This window comes from Symphalangus syndactylus, chromosome 11, assembly GCF_028878055.3.
Source record: "Symphalangus syndactylus isolate Jambi chromosome 11, NHGRI_mSymSyn1-v2.1_pri, whole genome shotgun sequence".
Lineage (NCBI taxonomy): Eukaryota > Metazoa > Chordata > Mammalia > Primates > Hylobatidae > Symphalangus > Symphalangus syndactylus.
The window spans coordinates 113,869,619-113,889,466 of NC_072433.2; the positions used below are offsets into that span (position 1 = coordinate 113,869,619).

At 39.1% G+C, this 19,848-nt stretch overlaps 1 protein-coding gene across 1 annotated transcript in view; it reads left to right on the forward strand.

Moving 5' to 3' along the window:
* The window catches only part of LMNB1 (lamin B1), a 57,352-nt gene extending 39,057 nt beyond the window's left edge, over positions 1–18,295 (forward strand). The window contains exons 7-12 of the mRNA XM_063612971.1: positions 3,851–4,071; positions 5,793–6,018; positions 7,669–7,773; positions 10,837–10,956; positions 13,641–13,748; positions 17,503–18,295. Coding sequence (XP_063469041.1) covers positions 3,851–4,071; positions 5,793–6,018; positions 7,669–7,773; positions 10,837–10,956; positions 13,641–13,748; positions 17,503–17,544 — 822 coding nt within the window. The 3' untranslated portion in view covers positions 17,545–18,295. The remainder of the gene's footprint in view (positions 1–3,850; positions 4,072–5,792; positions 6,019–7,668; positions 7,774–10,836; positions 10,957–13,640; positions 13,749–17,502) is intronic.
* Positions 18,296–19,848: the final 1,553 nt, after the last annotated feature.

A 19,848-nucleotide genomic window follows, 5' to 3' on the forward strand; every position in this document is an offset into this window, starting at 1 on the left:
TGGTAAACAGTATATTTTGAGGAATATTTTTATTAGTTGATAAATTTTAGCCTTAGAAAAATCATCAAAAATAAAAATGTTATCTTTTTGAATATTTTCCTATTGTTTGTCTTAAGAGTGTTTGTTGCTGAGTCATATCAGTTTCATCATGCTGCCTGTTAGGCCATAAGAATTTCCTTTTTGTTAAATAACTCAGGTTAGTGAAGTACTTCTTAAATTTTACTTAAAATTGACATGGCTTTTAAAATACTGGTTTTACAAGATATATTTAAATAATATATAGATGGTAGCAGTGTTATGTTTTGGAATTAGAAATTTTACGTTGCTTATAGCATCTCTAGATTTTTGACTTGGGACCAAATGAATTGGTTGGTTAGAGTCTGCTTGCCTTAGAGAAGAGTACAGTATGGTACTTAAAAACACCTCTAACTTTTGTTTTTCTAACACCCAGATTCTGGAGACTTTGGTTGCAGCTAGACCTTAATAAACCAGTATAATTACATTACATACTATAAAAAATTAAAAAACCCCCAAGATCGTCAGAAGTCATAAAATTTAGGGTTAGTGGCAAGATCTGAGAGATAATCTAGATAGAGCTCTTCATTTTCCTTATGTGGAAACTGGTTTAGTGAGGTTAGTTACAGCTTGCTTATAGCCTCATAGGTAGTTAGTGGCAGAATTAGAAAGGAGAATCTAGGTCTAACTTCTCATACTGTGTTCCTGATATTTCACTACACAGGTATAAGTGCAGCTACTGAAAATAGAATTTAAATATTTGTATTTAAAATACAGAATGATTCAGATTAACTTTAAAACTCCTATACCTAGATTTTGATTTTTCCCTCTTAAAGAGCTCTACAACATCAAAGGCAGTCAAACAGAGACATCATTGAGTTTATAAATCTCGGCTCAGGTTATCTGTGAATCTTGGGTAGTTTATATCTCTCATCAACTCTCCTTTAGATTCTACCTTTTTGCCCATTCTGTCTTCTACCTCTGATATATGAAATAAAGGGAGGCATTTTGAACTTACATGACTTTTTTTTTTTTCTTTTGGAGAATAAGAAAATACAAGGAACATGGTAGCAGGGAAATGGATTTCTCCATTTATAGCATGATTTTTGCAAACGCAGTTAAATGCAAGTTCTGTGAGGTTCAGGGACTACCTTTGTAATATCCATCTTAAGAGGAGTGCCTGTCTAAATAGAATGTCAAGTCATATACTACTCTGGAATTTAATTAATTGATTGGTCAATTTTTTTTCCTTAAAAATATATTTTTCTGTGTGCATGTGAACCAGACACCCCCTCTGCCTCCAAATAGGTTTACAGTGACTCTTGATTATTTTTTAAATAACCTTGTTATTTTGGCATAATTTTAGATTTACAGAAAAGTTGGCAAAGTACTATAGACAGTTCTTATTTTCCTCTCACCCATTTTCCCCTGCTGTTAGCATCTTATGTTACCATAGTATATTTGTCAAAACTAAGAAACTGACATTGGTATATTACTGTGAACTCGTCTCCAGACTATTTGGATTTTACCAGTTTTTCTGTTATCCTCTTTCTGTTCCAGGTGCCACGTGCCTCCCCTGGTCTGTGACAATTTCTTGGGCTTTCCTTGTTTTTTATGAGCCTGAGTCTTGAGTAAGATTGTCCAGGTATCCTGTAGACTGTACCCCAGTTTGGATTTGTCCGGTGCTTTTCACGTGATTAGACTGGGTTTTGGGTTTTAAGTGCCTGTTTTGTCACATCGTATCAGGGATTGCACGTATGTGATAACCACGTGACATCACTGGTGGTGTTTGGTTTAAGATAGTGTTTGTCAGGTTTCTCTACTGTCAACAGCACTACTCTTTTTCCGTTTCCATACTCTGTTCATGGAAAACAGCTCACTAAGTCCAGCCTACCCTCAAGGGTGAAGGACAGGGCAGGACTTAAGCACCACCTTCTGGAGGGAGATCTACATTTATTAAATGGCATTATTCTATAAAGATTTATCTGTTCCCCGTTTGTTTGTTTGTTTGTATCAGTATGGACTCATGGGCATTTACTTTATACTTTGGGTTGTAAGCTAATACTGCAGTATTTACTTTTTTGGCTTAGATTGTTTCATCTTTGGCCATTGGGAGTTCTGTCAGGCTGGCCACTGTGTCCCATTGTTTTTTCAGCACTTTGTTGCTTTCTGGTACTATAACATGCTCCAGGCTCATCTTGCATTTTCCCTGCGCCAGTCCTAGAATTATCCATTCTCCAAGAAGCCCTGGTTCTTGTTATTGGAGAGTGGTATATGGAAATTGAGATCTGGGCACTGAGTGTGCTCACTGGTACTGGGTGTCACTGCTTCTCGGCCCTCTCACCGATAAAAATGGGTAACATTTTATGTATGCTAACCCATGTGTACGCACATATTTATAACTTTTTCTGTCTAATCATTTGTATTAAGATAAACATGAATTCATACAGATGTCTCTGACTTGAATCTAGTATAACAGGATTCATTTTTGGCTTCCTTTCTGACATACCTATATCTTTTCTCTCTGAGAGTGAGAAACCTGGTTTTTATCATCCATTTACTTATCTGTTCAGCCCCAGTATATGTTAAAGCAGTTGCAAAATTTTGAAACTGTACTGCTGTGAAAAGTAAATTTACCAGCAAGAGTACAGTTTTTATGTATTGGGTAGTTCCTTTTTATCTCTAGCCTTCTAGATTGAGTTTTTGCACATTAGATGCCCTTTCTCTCCTGCTCTGTTGCAGGTACTTGTGATTCTGAGGGCCTAAGCTATCCATCAGTCTTTTTGAGTTGTCACTTTCTGAGGCTACTAAGATGAATTCTGTCATGGAGAAACACAGAAGAATAACTACCTAGTGAGCCACAAGGTTTCTAAGATGAACTTTCTGGTGTAGGATGTGTGATTTTTAATTTTTTTATGCCAAATATACAGCTTCTATATTCACAGTAATACTTTACAAATCACCCTATATTGTATGTCCTTTGTGTGCTAACTGAACATGAGATAGCCTACCAATCCTAAAGAGACACTAGGTAGTGCCTTACACTTAGTAACCAGAGTCCCTTTGCCTTGGTTTCCGAATATTCCTTAGCAGTCTGCTAAAACATACTTTTACCCACTCTTAGGTTTATTTTTTCAGTCAGTGTTTATATCTTTTTTTTTTTTTTTTTGAGACAGAGTCTCGCTCTATTGCCCAGGTTGGAGTGCAATGGCATGATCTCGGCTCGCTGCAACCTCTGCCTCTGGGGTTCAAGCGATTGTCCTGCCTCAGCCTCCCAAGTAGCTGGGATTACAGGTGCCCACCACTACATCCGGCTAATTTTTTTTGTATTTTTAGTAGAGACGGGGTTTCGCCATGTTAGTCAGGCTGGTCTCGAACTCCTGACCTCAGGTGATTCGCCTGCCTCGGCCTCCCAAAGTGCTGGGATTACAGGCGTGAGCCACCATGCCCGGCCAGTGTTTTTATCTTTTTAAGTTCTTTATTTAATTTATACTTTTGGAAGTAAAGGCCTTGTAAGGGAGACAGACTTGACTTTTACCGAAACCACAGTTTAACATTTTTTTGGCTAAGTACAGAAAAATTATATGTATATTTACAGAACTTACATTTGTGGAATATGTCTTTTATTCTTTTATCAGCCAAAACTATCCTGAGGTCTGTGTTTTGTATTTGAGGAATTTTGGGTTTTAATTTCTTAAAATCTCTTGAATTCTAGTGAGTTAGAGATTCCATAGGGTCGTACTTGTTTTCCAGTCTAGGAAATGATTTAAAATAGCTGCCTGGTGCTAATGTTGGAATGTTCCTAGAAAGTAAATATGTTTCCTTGCATCTTAAGTCTAGAGCATGTTTGGAAAGGATTCAAGAATTAGAGGACTTGCTTGCTAAAGAAAAAGACAACTCTCGTCGCATGCTGACAGACAAAGAGAGAGAGATGGCGGAAATAAGGGATCAAATGCAGCAACAGCTGAATGACTATGAGCAGCTTCTTGATGTAAAGTTAGCCCTGGACATGGAAATCAGTGCTTACAGGAAACTCTTAGAAGGCGAAGAAGAGAGGTAAGGAGCTTAAGGGTCACCCTACCTTATGGTCCACTTTTTGCCCCTCACCCTTTTTATTGAAATAAAATAAATAGCATTTTTAAAAGAACTGTATTTTCTTGGTCATTTCTTTTAACACCTAGGTATAGAGGTAGTAATAGATCATATTTCTACCTCAACGCAGAAAATGTTGCTCAAGTACTCTTAGTTTATTATTATTACTTTAAATGCTGAACTGCATCAAGATGGATTAGTTCCTTTGAGATTTTAAGTGTTTTGGTGATTTAATATATTGTAAAATGCCAAATTGACTGAAAGAGGCTTTACATATTATTTATTTATTTATTTATTTTTGAGACACAGTCTCACCCTGTTGCTCAGGCTAGAGTGCAATGGTGTGATTCTCGGCTCACTGCAACCTTCACCTCCTGGATTCAAGCGATTTTTCCTACCTCAGCCTCCTGAGTAACTGGGATTACAGGCGCGTGTCACCACACCCGGCTAATTTTGTTTTTAGTAGAGAAATTTCACCATGTTGGCCAGGCTGGTCTCGAATTCCTGACTGCAAGTGATCCACCTGCCTCGGCCTCCCGAAGTGTTAGGATTACAGGTGTGAGCCACCACGCCCAGCTGGCTTTGTATATATTTTAAATCTGGTCAATGTATAAATCTTTTTGACACCTGTTCTCAGAAAAGAGTTCCAAAAGGGCCAGGTGCGGTGCTCATGCCTGTAATCACAGCACTTTGGGAGGCCAAGGCAGGCGGATCACATGAGGTCAGGAGTTCAAGACCAGCCTGGTCAACATGGTGAAACTCCATCTCTACTAAAAATACAAAAATTAGCTGGGCATGGTGGCAGGCGCCTGTAATCCCAGCTACTTGGGAGGCTGAGACAGAATTGCTTGAACCTGGGAGGTGGAGTTTGCAGTGAGCCAAGATTGTGCCGTTGCACTCCAGCCTGGGTGACAAGAGTGAAACTCTGTCTCACAAAAAAAAGAAAAAGAAAAAAAGTTCCAAAATGAAGGTGGCTGATTTAGGATAAAAAGCCAGATAATTTTAATATTATATCCATTGTGATCATAGGAAAGTACAAGTATGAAAAGAGAAAAAGTACACCAACTATAACAGTGGCTGTGGTGGGTGGTGGTAGATCAGATGACTTTCTACCCGTTTACCAGACTTCTTGCATTGTGGTTATGTTACTTCTATCCCTAGAGAAAACATTCAGATTGTTATTTTTTTAAAAAGGAAATTGATGATGGGCACCTTATGAGGAAGCTTACATTAGTTAAGGTAAACTTTGGCTTTGGCTAACAGATTGTAAGTAATATTTTGCTTTAGAAATGCATGGGTGGGGTATTATTATTATCATGAGACAGGTTTTCACTCTGTCACCCAGGCTGGAGTGCAATGGTGTGATCTTGGCTCACTGCAGCCTCTGCCTCCCGGGTTCAAGTCATTCTCCTGCCTCAGCCTCCCGAGTAGCTAGTATTACAGGCGCCCACCACCACGCCTGGCTAATTTTTGTATTTTTAGTAGAGATGGGGTTTCACCATGTTGGTCAGGCTGATCTTGAACTCCTGACCTCAAGCAATCCACCCGCCTTGGCCTCCCAAGGTGCTGTTAGGTTACAGGCATGAGCTTCTGTGCCCAGCCCTTGTTTTTTTTTTTTTTTTTTTTTTTAAGGCGAGAAAGGCATATGTATTTTAAAAATGAATTGTTTTATTTTTCCCATGTAGGTTGAAGCTGTCTCCAAGCCCTTCTTCCCGTGTGACAGTATCCCGAGCATCCTCAAGTCGTAGTGTACGTACAACTAGAGGAAAGCGGAAGAGGGTTGATGTGGAAGAATCAGAGGCGAGTAGTAGCGTTAGCATCTCTCATTCCGCCTCAGCCACTGGAAATGTTTGCATCGAAGAAATTGATGTTGATGGGAAATTTATCCGCTTGAAGAACACTTCTGAACAGGTAATAAAATAGACCTTTTTTTTCTAGCAAGGCTTTGCAGATTGCTAGGTTTTCTTGCAATTGTGGTAGCTCCTTAGTTTTTGTTTGGATTCATTAAGTCTTCATGGAATAAGGGTTTATGTCCTTTTTACTTAAATTCATAAAACAAAATAAAAATTAAAATAGAAGGAGGAAGAGGTAGGTACCCATAGTAGTTTAAAGATTTGCTTCATTAACCCTTCTTTAGAGGGCCAGGGCTTTTTTGAAAAGCACGTTCCTTTTATCACAGTGGTTCTGAGGATGAGTTATTATTATTCTCTGCCCTAGCCAAATTTGTGAAGAAGTTGGAGCAATTGGATGAAAATGGTGGATATTCTTTCAGTTATTAACTTAATAAAAAGCTTACTGAAAGAAGGAGATAAGAGCCTGGACTCAGATATTAAGGGAAGATTTTTCCCTGCAAATAAATGAATGAACAAATGCTAATACTTTACATGAAAAATAGCATGAAGCCTTATTTTGAAATATGTTTAAAAGTAAACATGAAATATTCATAGCAGAGATTTCTGAAATTTAGGGCTGGGGCTTTCAGGAGCTCTGTAGTGTAGGCCTTCCCTAGCTCTGCATCAAGGAGCTGGAGGCATGATGGGTTGTGAGATGATACTAGAGGAAGGCATTGTCTGGGAGCGTGCAGGCGGCAGTGGGATGGATGTCACTTCTGGAAACATATGTTCAGGGCCTGCCAAAAATAGTTTTGAAAATTAGTCTTTTCTCACCACAGTTATTAAAACTATCTTGCATGTGGATGAATACATAATTTGGATGAGTGAAGGAGCACTAATGAGCACTAACGGTTTTAATGCTAAAGAGAATAGGCTCTAAGGTCTCTTTGTAGCCTTTTTTTTTTTTTTTTTTTTGAGTCTTGCTCTGTTGCCCATGTCGGAGTGCAGTGGCATGATCTTGGCTCCTCCACCTCTCGGATTCAAGTGATTCTCCTGCCTCAGCCTCCTGAGTAGCTGGGATTACAGGTGCACACAAGCACACCTGCTGATTTTTGTATTTTTACACAGGGTTTCACCATGTTGGCCAGGCTGGTCTCCAACTCCTGACCTCAGGTGATCCACCCACCTCGGCCTCCTAAAGTGCTGGGATTACAGGCATGGGCCACCACGCCCAGCCCCATTGACCCTTTTTTTGAGCCCCTTATGCTTTCATGTACAAGAGCTGAATGTGGGCAGAAGTGGGACAGATGCAGAAGGAAAATGACAGATTTTCTTCTGTTTCTAAGCTTATGTGTCTATTTTAAAAGCTTGAAGTAATCTAATACTTGATGTTTAAAATTGTGATTATGACAACTAGATAGTGTTGTAAATTTGAAAGACCTACCTTATCTAGCAGTGAATTTGACCATTATGAATTTGGTTCATACCCTGTTCTTCCAGTTCTGTCCTCTTTAAAGTTAAGTACCTTACTAATTAACTCATTGTTGAAGTTACTGTTTGACAAAATGGCAAAATTGTGTTTTCTTTTTATAGTAGGAAAACCTGAAATGTGGGAAAATGGCCATGACGCGGTCTTAGTTTAACTGCCTGTATGGATTAATTTATTTGATTATTCCACAACTTTCTGTATCTTTGAAGTAACACCCCCCACCCTCCTTTCTGTGTGTAGGATCAACCAATGGGAGGCTGGGAGATGATCAGAAAAATTGGAGACACATCAGTCAGTTATAAATATACCTCAAGATATGTGCTGAAGGCAGGCCAGACTGTTACAGTAAGTGAATCTAGTCATCATTTAATTTAACTTCATTGTGTTAACTAACAAAGTAACTAAAAAGTTTTTTGGCTAAAAGAGAAGCATTTTAGAAATGGCCGTTAAAGCACTTTTTATATGATTAGGGCATTGCAAGTGCTACAAAAGATTTTTAAAATTCTGTCTTATTGAGAGTAGTGAAGAATTGACCTTTGAATTATTTTTATCTTGTCTATTCCAGTAGATATAAAAGCTATCTCTTGACTGATACTTATAGCCCAGTGTCATTCAGGAGACACTACTTGGCATAAAGAACTGTTAAGAATTTAGCATTAATATATGCCTAAAACAGCAATCTCTAGCCTTGGGTGAGCTTCAGAATCATTTGGGTAGTATTTTGGTGTTCAGGCCCTACTTCACCCCTAGCTATCTTTGGGGTTGGGGTAGGAGCCTAGGTTTTGAGTAAGTCCTTAGATTATAGGCACCCTTGTAAATTATCACTAATTGGCATTCTGTGTCTTGATTTCTAAATAGCTCTCTATTGGTATGCTCTGAAATACGACATCTTTAATAGTTACTGAAATATTATGAGCTTACTTCTTAGAGAAGTATGTTTCATTGAGTAAACAAAAGATTCTTTTGCTTTTACTTAGTAGGTAGCTTTAGCTAACAGTAAAATATGTCAACTTTGATACAGATTTCAAAGAAGTCACTCTTTTCATCCTAAAAGAATGTAGAGGTGACTGTCTCTTTCCTTTTATATATTCTTTAAAAAATAATAAATGTATGTTTTAAATGTGTTTATAATTTTATGTTGGTACAAACCTTACAGTTGAAGATCAAAGGCTCAGACTTCTCTTTAAAAAGGTGTATTCAGAGAGCATGATGCCACTTTGTGAAATATCAAATGCTAATTTGGTAATAATGGGTAAAAATGGGATCAACTACCCTAACTACAATATCCTTTCTTCTCATTAGTAATTACTATAGTGAGAAAAAATTGCTCAGTCCTATTATATGTCTTATGGAAGCTGTATAATGTGGTAAAAAGACTCTGACATTTTAGTTCAGAGGATTCAGAATGGAGTGTGCTCTTTATCTCAGAAGTAATATGGAAGCCTTATGCCAATCTTGTGCTTTTTCTACTGGGTATACTACCTCAGGGACTAAATACATGGATTCTAGAGGTCTAGTGGAGAACTCAATTATCATATAAAATAATGTGATACTTTTTTCCCTTCAGTAACTGGCATTAAATGTGATAAGCAGCTCTTTGGAACATGGTAGTGATAAGTGATCTTTCTGTAAAATTGCAGAGGCAAAAGCAAAGATCAGTTTAAAACTCTAGAATAGAAATATGAGAACCACATGTGTAATTTTAAATTTTCTTATAGCCGCATTAAAATAAAGTAAAAAGAAAGACATGAATTTTAGAACTATATTTTATTAAACCCAATATATCCAAAATATTGCTTTAACATGTAATCAGTCTAAAAAGTCAGATATTTTTACATTTTTTTTTTTTTTTTTAGCTAAGTCTTCAAAATCCAGTGTGTATTTTACCCTTACAGCACATTCATTTCAGACTAGCCATATTTTAAGTGCTAACAAGCCACATTTTGCTGCCATATTGAATGACATGACTATAGGACATATTAGTTTTAGGTTAAATTAGCCAGCAAGGATACTGACATTTTATGGTGATGATTATTAACATAAACCAACTATGTGATTACATATAGGCTAGTGAGAAATAGTGCTTACAATTAGGAAAACACTAACATTCTGCATAGTCTGAATGTTGGACCAGATTCAGTTCTTTTTTTCAGTTTAATCCCAGTTAATATCTCGTGCCCCTTTCTATTTGTAATGCTGATGAAAGATCTGTATGCTTCAGGTGAACATCTAAAAAGTAAGGTCTCTCTCCTAATCAGTAATTCATAGATTTTTTTTCCAGTTTCCACCCCCACCCCCCACCCTTTCTTTTTTTTGATAGAGACAGGATTTCACCATGTTACCCAGGCTGGTTTTAAACTCCTTAGCTCAAGTGATCTGCCCGCCTTGGCCTCCCAAACTGCTGAGATTACAGGCTGGAGCCACTACACCTGGCCCCCATTTTGAAATATACTTGTCTTTGCCATCTTCAGCTTTCCTTTTGCAGTCATAAAGTCTTTTATATTCTATAACAATGTATGGGTTACAAACTTTTCTATTTCTTTTTAAATGATCTTTCTAAAAGATCAGGGCTAGTAGTATCCCTGTAGCTAAAGGCATTGAGCTTCCTAGAGGTGTAGTGATTTGTCCAGAATTCAAACCTAGGCTTTCTGACTGCCAGGTGTTCTTCACTCTATCCATTCTCTTTTGCCAGTAGATATATAAAAAGAATTTCATGCTCATGAGAAGGGAAATATAATTATTTCTTTGGCCTATTTGAATAGCAATTATATTTTCCCTTGAACCATTTCCAGCATTCTGTTTGGAGCGTAGTCTTCAGATACTCTAGGGTATTGTGACATCGTCTGGAGACGTACCAGTTTCCATAAGATTATTCTAGATAGGCTGTCTGCTGCAGAAGGTCTGTTTAGTTCTTGCTGTAGGCAGCCAGAGAACATTATTAGAGGGAGTCACAGAAGGCTCTAAGGTGGAAGGATGGCCCATAAACCCCAGAGTAATAGAATGCTGAGGCTGCCATTCACTGAGTTAGCCAGCCACTGAATGTGGGTTATCACTTGCTCTTTTCAATAATTGCACCTGTTACAGGTGCCATTTCTACCCTGTTTTATGGATGACTAAGGTAACTTGCTCAGGGTCAGCTGGTATGTAAAGGAACTAGGATGTGAGTGTAGGCAGTTTTACTTCAAGGCCTTATATATCATCATCTTCACTTATCAGATGGGGAAGCTGAGGCCTTGAGAAGCTCTGTGAGTTCTCCTGGCCACATAGCTATGTATAGCACTCTGTAGTTGGGGCATAGTTCTCAGACTTTTAGAATCAAGTGTTTGAGTCTCATCGCGTTGCTGTCATTGGCATGTGGAAGAACTGGGTTCTGGGTGTACTGACATGCTTTTTTTTTTTTTTTTACAGATTTGGGCTGCAAACGCTGGTGTCACAGCCAGTCCCCCAACTGACCTCATCTGGAAGAACCAGAACTCGTGGGGCACTGGCGAAGATGTGAAGGTTATACTGAAAAATTCTCAGGGAGAGGTATGGCCAGTTTATCAGGACCACCACAATGTTAATTTCACTTAAAGTTTACTGTGCAAGTCTAAATCAAGGTCGGATTGAAACGTGCAATAACTGATTGCATAAACACACCGAAGCTGCTAAGTAAATTGAACTGAAGCTGTCTTTAAATTTTAGGAATAAATAGGAGTGTATTACAGAGTACTGATTATTAGCACAGGCTCCAGAACAGATTGTCTGTGTCCAGTTTCTGTTTTCACTGCACATTAGCTTTGTGACTTTGGGCAGTTACTGCACCTCTCTTAGATTTCTCATTTAAAAATGGATATTAATGACACAATATCCATGAGCTAATAATAAGAATGAGACAGTACTTGGGAAATTCTTGGAATAGTATCTGGCGTAGTACATTTATCTAGTAAATGCTTAAGTTATTAACCTTGTTACTAGCTCTCAGAATGTTCATGAAACTGTGAGTTTGAAGATTGTGGAGTGTACATCTTCTTGGAGTGTATGTTTTCAGTGTGTCAGTCTTAGAATCCTCGTCAAAGTACCTTACTGTCCCCATTGCCACTTAAAGACACTGCATATACCCCTACCAATACTAGTCTTAGAAATACTACTTCCTAATAAAGCAGCTAAAGTGTGCTTTGAAGCTAGTAAAACACGGCTTCCTCCTTGTCTTTCCCTAGCGAATCAAATCACCTTATCCAGGTGCCATACAAAGCATCACTGAGCCTCTGTTTAGAATTTGAGTCCCTCCTTTGTTGCAATTGCCATAAGCATGTTAATGGAGCTTGTGTTGTGAGTTTAGGATGGTTTGTACTTCTCATTTTCCTTTTAGTTGTAATACTGCTTTTTCATCCTTTGCCTACCATGAGAGCTGTAAGTTGGCTTGCAAGGAAGCCATTGGTCATAACCTTGTTCTGACATGCTTACTGGTTCTGACCTTTTCACCCAGTTTCCAGGGTTGCAGGCTCTGCTGTTTTGTACCTTACAACCTGACTGGGTATGCATTTCAGTCTGAGTGGTGCTGAAAGGAGATATATAGGGGGAATGTTAGGCTGGGAAACCTGGTAGGGAAGCTAACCATATTTACAAGTGCAGGGCTATTCATTTATTTGGAAAATCCTGAGTATCTGCTGTATGTCAGCCACTTTGTGTTAGGAATAAGCAGGAAAAAAGCCATACATGGTTTCTGGCATCATGGAGCCCACATTTTAAAGAGAGTAAGGGAGCCAGGGAATAAGATAAAGTGACCTTAAGACAGGGTACAGAATAAAATTATATGCTCTGCAGCACTCTTGAGGACACACTCATTTACTTGCTGCCAGCTCATCAGGTTAGCCTTGTGCTTAAGCAAAAACACTGCTGCATTTGTGCCAAGTCAGCATTTTCCACAGGAAAGTAATCTGTATTTGACCTTTTTAGTAGAAAATGGAAATACTTGCTTTCTGTCATACCTTTAGTGAATGATAGGTGACCTATTTCTGTACAGAATACATTGGAACCTCGCTAGTACATTATTGGTAAATAGTGTACAGTGTTCATATGTCTTGATTTTGTTTCATTCAAGAGGTATCAGTTGCTGAAAGGAATGAAAGGAGCTTGTCCTTTCTTCTCACTTATCAGGTGGTCCTGTTGCTGATGGTTCCTGAGATCACAGTTGGCTTCCAGCTTCATTTTATTCAGCATTTATTTAGCACCTTCTCTTTGCCAGGAGCTAAGATCTTTAAGCTGAATTCATGTTGAGTTTTATAAAGAATTTAGTATGTCAAATAATTTGTAGAATTCTTAGTAACAGAATAGGATAAAAAGCAGTGGAAACTTCTCAGCAGATATTTCAAATTGGATATCCCTTCCTCCCCTGCAAGAAATATGGAAGGTATAAGAACTGCTACTAATTACATGGAAATTTCAGTTTAGTAACCAGAAAGTTACTGATATACAGCTCCCCCCACCCCACCCCTTTAAAAATAATAAACAGGGGCCAAGTGTGGAGGCTTATGCCTGTAATCCCAGCACTTTGGGAGGCTGAGGTGGGTGGATCACTTGAGGCCAGGAGTTCAAGACCAGCCTGGCCAACGTGGCAAAACCCCATCTCTACTAAAAATACATAAAAATTAGCTGCACGTGGTGGTGCATACCTGTAATCCCAGCTACTGGGGTGGCTGAGGCATGAGAATCGCTTGAACCTGGGAAATGAAGGTTTCAGTGAGCCAAGATCATGCCACTGCACACCAGCCTGGGTGACAGAGTGAGACTCTGTCTCCAAAAAAAGGGATGAATAATAGTAATAATAATAAACAGAAATGCTGTCTCTTTTTTTTTTTCTTTTTTGAGACAGTCTTGCTGTGACGCTGGAGTGCAGTGGCGTGATCTTGGCTCACTGCAACCTCAATGCAAGCCATTCTTCTGCCTCAGCCTCCTGAGTAGCTGGGATTACAGGCACGTGCCATCATGCCCAGCTGATTTTTGTATTTTTAATAGAGACGGGGTTTCACCATGTTGGTCAGGCTGGTTTCGAACTCCTGACCTCGGGTGATCTGCCCGCCTCGGCCTCCCACAGTGCTGGGATTACAGGTGTGAGCCACTGCGTCTGGCAAGAAATGCTGTCTCTTAAGCAAAGAAGAGGTCCCTCTCTCCCGCGTTTGGTGATTTTAAGTGTGTTTTTTAACTTAAAATTAAACTGCTGTTGTTTTTAGGAGGTTGCTCAAAGAAGTACAGTCTTTAAAACAACCATACCTGAAGAAGAGGAGGAGGAGGAAGAAGCAGCTGGAGTGGTTGTTGAGGAAGAACTTTTCCACCAGCAGGTATTATTTATTTAATATATTTATTTCAAATTTTATTCACAGAATTACATGAAGACCAAGAGTGTGGTTGGGTTTTTCCCCTATCAGTTGGTGAACCAGAGCAGTTATCTACCAAGTGGGGTTTGTATTCCCCAAAGGGATATTCAAGGTGATACTTTAGGGTACTGGAAGAATATGTTGCACTTTTATTTTTATTTTTTCTCATTTTACCAAATTTCAGTTTTGTCCTTTGTTTTCTAATGTGCATTATGTGTTATAGTAAAACGTGTCTATGGATTGGATGTTATGCCCCAAACTTGTTTATTCTGTAGGGTTCTATGATTAAAAGGTTTAGATCACCAATTTAGAGCAAGCATCTGCATATAAACTTTAAAAAAACAAAGTAATATTCAACTTCATTGTGAAACAAAATTCTTGCTGTATTAAGTTCCTAATCATTATCTAATTGAAGATAGATTTTGGCTGATGGTTGGGCTTTTGAGAGCCCTTGAAATAAAGAAACTCCAAATTTGGTTTTAATTATAATTAAATTGGAATTATTAATAACTAATGAGCCTTCAGTTTATATTCTCAAGCTGTTTGAGTGTGATCATTAATCAAAATGTCTACCCTTATCCTGATAAGACTGTTTCCATGGCTTCAGAATGTTAGTCGTAAGTCTGCTTTGCTTCATTAGCCCTACTCCTGGTCTAAATAAACACCGTCTCGTGTATTTAACCCCCAGGGTTGAGAACCACTTGAGGTGCGTTGCATGAAGTAGCATGAATTTTTTACCTGGATGCCTTCTCATACATTTTGGAGGAATATTTTAAAACACATACATTACACGTAGCTTACAAGAAACAAGCACAAGTTCCATTTTCTGTGCTTAAATGGGAACCATCGTAATTACTAGAAGTAAAATAATTATGTAAGAGAGAACTCAAGGCGCCAGACAAGTGGCTCAGCATGAGTTATATAGCATGTCAGATGATAGAGGAGGTACTCCAGGCCAGCAGAGTAGTTGAGAAGAAGTCTGGGAGGTGATGCTTGTCCACTAATTTGAAGGATGGGTGATTATTTGGTTATTGGAGAGAAGGCAGATGATGGTGTTCTGAGGATGTTGGAATTATCTGTTGCTTCACCAACAGACCATCCCAAAGCTTAGTGGCTTAAAACAGCGATTTCTTACTTCCCATAATTCTGTGGTTTGACTGGGCTCAGCTGGGCAGTGTTTCTGTTCCACATGCTGCAGACTGAACTCAATCAAGCAGGCTGTGTTCAGTTCAGAAGTTGGCCTCGGCTGGAATATCTTTTAGGTCTCTTTCTGTGTGGATTTCTACGATTTAAGAGTTTAGTCAAAGCTTCTTTATAGCATGGCAGTTGTCTTAACAGAGTAAGTGGAGGGTACCAGGTTTCTTTTTTTCTTTTTTTTTTTTTTTAGATGGAGTCTTGCTCTGTCGCCAGGCTAGAGTGCAGTGGTGCGATCTCAGCTCACCGCAACCTCCCCGTCCCAGGTTCAAGAGATACCCCTGCCTGAGTCTCCCAAGTAGCTGGGATTACAGGCACGCGCCACCATGCCTGGCTAATTTTTTGTATTTTAGTAGAGATGGAGTTTTACCATGTTGGCCATGACAGTCTTGATCTCAAGAGAGAACCAGGTTTCTTTTTCTTTTTTTTTTTTTTTTTTTGAGACGGAGTCTCGCTCTGTTGCCCAGGCTGGAGTGCAGTGGCGCGATCTCGGCTCACTGCAAGCTCCGCCTCTCGGGTTCACGCCATTCTCCTGCCTCAGCCTCTCCGAGTAGCTGGGACTACAGGTGCCCGCCACCACGCCCGGCTAATTTTTTGTATTTTTAGTAGAGACGGGGTTTCACCGTGGTCTCGATCTCCTGACCTCGTGATCCGCCCACCTCGGCCTCCCAAAGTGCTGGGATTACAAGCGTGAGCCACCGCGCCCGGCGAGAACCAGGTTTCTTAAACGGCCCTTTGTCCCTTCTTCAACATTCTCTTAGTCAAAGTCATGAGGCCACTCCAGATTCAAAGTGGGGGTAAATAGTCTCCATCTGTTGGTGGGAGGAATGGCAAAGAATTCATGGTGATCTTTAACTCACTACAGAGGATGTGTAAAGACTTAACGTGGCTGGGCGCAGTGGCTCACGCTTGTAATCCCAGCACTTTGGGAGGCCGAGGCAGGCGGATCACGAGGTCAGGAGATCGAGACCACGGTGAAACCCCGTCTCTACTAAAAATACAAAAAATTAGCGAGGCGCGGTGGCAGCTATTCGGGAGGCTGAGGCAGGAGAATGGCGTGAACCCGGGAGGCGGAGCTTGCAGTGAGCTGAGATCGCACCACTGCAGTCCAGCTTGGGTGACAGAGCAAGACTCCGTCTCATGAAAAAAGACTTAATGCACCAAGTATATCCGCTCATCCAGTTATTTTGTAGGGTTCATGTGAGAGATAAATGAAGTTGAAAGATTGGAATTAAACTGACATAGTCTGGAATGCTTGGGGATGTAGCTTCTGTACAATTTGGAACAAAGGAGAAGTTACGAGTGCATTTTAAAATATCACTGGCCAAGCTGAATCAGAGGGACTAACTCTAGAGGGGAGATTCTAGAGGCACTGAGGGAATATATAATGGAGATTTATTAAGGCTTAGTGACTAAACTTGAGGGTGAGAGAATAAAAAAAATAAAGATGTATGAGGTTTTTAGCTTTTGTGATCACAGAAAATAATGATACCAAGGTTCATAAGAGGAAAGATGGAAGGGCAGAACAGGCGTTTGAACTTCATATTTGAGGATGAATCCAGTCGCCTTTTGAATTGATTAGAAGTGTTTTGGTGACCTTCAAAAAACCAGTTTTAGTTCAATCAGTGGTGAGTCACAAGTCATATTGTGAGGTTATACGGAATTAATGAGTGATAAAGAAATGGATAGAGGAGCCATATTGACTTCACCTTGGAGGACAAATCCACCGCAGATGGCTTGGGATTTGTAAGTTCAGGATCTAGCAAGCTGTAGTCTCCGATGTGGTTGTTAAAAGCTGATCCACTGATCTCCTGTTTCCTAAGTTATCAAAAGAGGTTATTGAACAATGGTTTTCAAATTGAGCTGCATATTAGAATTACTTTAAAATTATATATAGATAGCTACCCTTTCCCAGTAAAATGAGAAATTCTTATTTGATTGATCAAGGGACCTAGATCAGAATTTTTTTTAAACTCCTCAGGTTCTGAATGTGTAGCCAGAGTTGACAGTTACTGTTCTGGAATTTGTTGGGGGGTATTCTAGAAAGAAGTCCATAAAAGAAGGTTAGAGGCCAGATGCAGTGGCTCACGCCTGTAATCTCAGCACTTTGGGAGGCCGAGGGCAGGTGGATCACTTGAGGCCAGGAGTTCAAGACCAGCCTGGCTAACATGGTGAAACCTCGCCTCTACTAAAAATATAAAAATTAGCCGGGTGTGGTGGTGATGCACACCTGTAGTCCCAGCTGCTTGGGAGACTGAGGCATGAGAATCGCTGGAACCCAGGAGGTGGAGGTTGCAGTGAGCCAAGATCGCACCACTGCAGTCCAGCCTGGGCAACAGAGTAAGACTCTGTCTCAAACAAAGAAAAAGAAAAAAAGAAAAGGTTAGAAAAGATGAGAGATGATAAAGCGCCCATTTGAGGTAGGTAATATGGTTTTGTATCCCTGTAGTTAAAAGTTTTTGTCTTATTTTAGAATACTGTGATCTGTTTCTTTATTAATTTTTCCTTCTGTTTTCCTCATCAGGGAACCCCAAGAGCATCCAATAGAAGCTGTGCAATTATGTAAAATTTTCAACTGTCTTCCTCAAAATAAAGAAGTATGGTAATCCTTACCTGTATACAGTGCAGAGCCTTCTCAGAAGCACAGAATATTTTTATATTTCCTTTATGTGAATTTTTAAGCTGCAAATCTGATGGCCTTAATTTCCTTTTTGACACTGAAAGTTTTGTAAAAGAAATCATGTCCATACACTTTGTTGCAAGATGTGAATTATTGACACTGAACTTAACTGTGTACCGTTTGGAAGGGGTTCCTCAAATTTTTTGACTTTTTTTGTATGTGTGTTTTTTCTTTTTTTTTTTTAAGTTCTTATGAGGAGGGGAGGGTAAATAAACCACTGTGCATCTCGGTGTAATTTGAAGATTGCTCCATCTAGACTAGCAATCTGCTCTTCATTATTCTCTGCTATATATGATGGTGCTGTGAGGGAGGGGAAAAGCATTTTTCAATATATTGAACTTTTGTACTGAATTTTTTTGTAATAAGCAATCAAGGTTATAATTTTTTTTAAAATAGAAATTTTGTAAGAAGGCAATATTAACCTAATCACCATGTAAGCACTCTGAATGATGGATTCCACAAAACTTTGTTTTATGGTTACTTCTCTTAGATTCTTAATTCATGAGGGGGGTGGGGGAGGGGGGTGGAGGGAGGGAAGGGTTTCTCTATTAAAATGCATTCGTTGTGTTTTTTAAGATAGCGTAACTTGCTTAAATTTCTTATGTGACATTAACAAATAAAGCTCTTTTAATATTGATCTACTGTCCTTTTTAACGCTTTAAAAACAGATTTTGAGGGGAGAAAAGTATTGTTTCAATTTTGCTTTTGGTAAAAATATAATTTGACTTGTTTGAACTGGATTTTTCTTTAAGGCTTTGCTAGTTGTGGAAGCTAAGCTATTTTGGAGGTCTTTCAGTATTTAATTGTCATTAATAACAACAACAATAATAAAGCAACAATAATAACTAATGTTTTTGAGCCAGATATCATGCTCAATGCTTTATTACATTTTTTAGCTTATTAACAATAAGGCGTTTTCAAATTTCTTCAGGAAAACCAAATAGGGACAGTAGAAAACATTGAGGAAGACATTCCTTTTTTTTTTTTTTTTTTTTTTTTAAAAAGACAGACTCTCACTCTGTTGCCCAGGCTGTAGTGCAATGGCACGGTCTTAGCTCACTGCAGCCGTGACCGCTCCTGGGCTCTGCCTCCCAAGTAGCTGGGACTACAGGTATACACCACCATGTCCAGCTAATGTTTTTGTATTCGTAGAGAGCATTTTGTCATGTTTCCCATGCTGGACATTCCTAGTAAAAGAAAAAAATGGGAAGAATATTTTAGAATGTAATTCTACTGTCTTTTAAAATAGGAAGGGCAGAGAAATTGATTAAAAGCCACCTTTTAGAGGAATAAAATGAATGCTATGAAATACAAGTGTGCTGTGTGTGGGGTAGCTTTGTTAATGTATGGTGCTAATTATGGTGTCAATTCGTGTGGATTTGGGGAGGTTTTGTCTTGATTGCTTTAGTTAAGTGAGTTCATCTTATAGGAAGTGTAATATCTGAACTCTTCCTAGAGTGGACAGATAATATTTCAGAAGCTAACCCTAGTCAGTGTTTGTTTTTCTCTGAAAATATTCCTGCAGTAAGCTGCACAAAGACTACCAGCTTTCACTTGAAAATAACTCACAAAGTCCCGGAATTACTGTGCTCCACAGATTTACTGCATACTTTGGTGCCGTCGCAGACACAAGATAAATGCTGGGTTAGAAATTTCTGTCTGGTAAAGCAGTTAAAATGATAACTTCTCAACGCAGATTTACCTTCAGAGTGGGAATGGCATTACAGTACACAGCCAAACTCAGCTGGGAAACATTTTGCCACAAGATGGGGTTCTTGTCATCAAAATACATTCTAGGTGCTTTTATTGCTGGATAAATTAGGTTATAAAAGCCGACACTTTAATTAATTTGAGCATTAAGAAAAATTGGCAGTTGTAACATAGTAGAATAGTGTGTATGCTGGGGAAATTGAGAGTACAAATGCAGGGCTCAACGTAAATAGTTTGTTGCCCCTGGATGTGTGACAGTAGTAGATTCCTGAATCTGTTTAGACTGACAAACTTTGGACTAAATTGAGGTTTTCTGAAATTGAGCTGCACCTAAGCCCATTCCTGCAGAACGTGAGCGAGCCAGAGGGCACGCTGCCATTCCGTGTATTAAAATCAGCATCTCCGCGTGAAATTGATGTTAGGCATACAGCATATATATACATTTTTGGATTATTTAACTATTTGATAACAAGCATGATT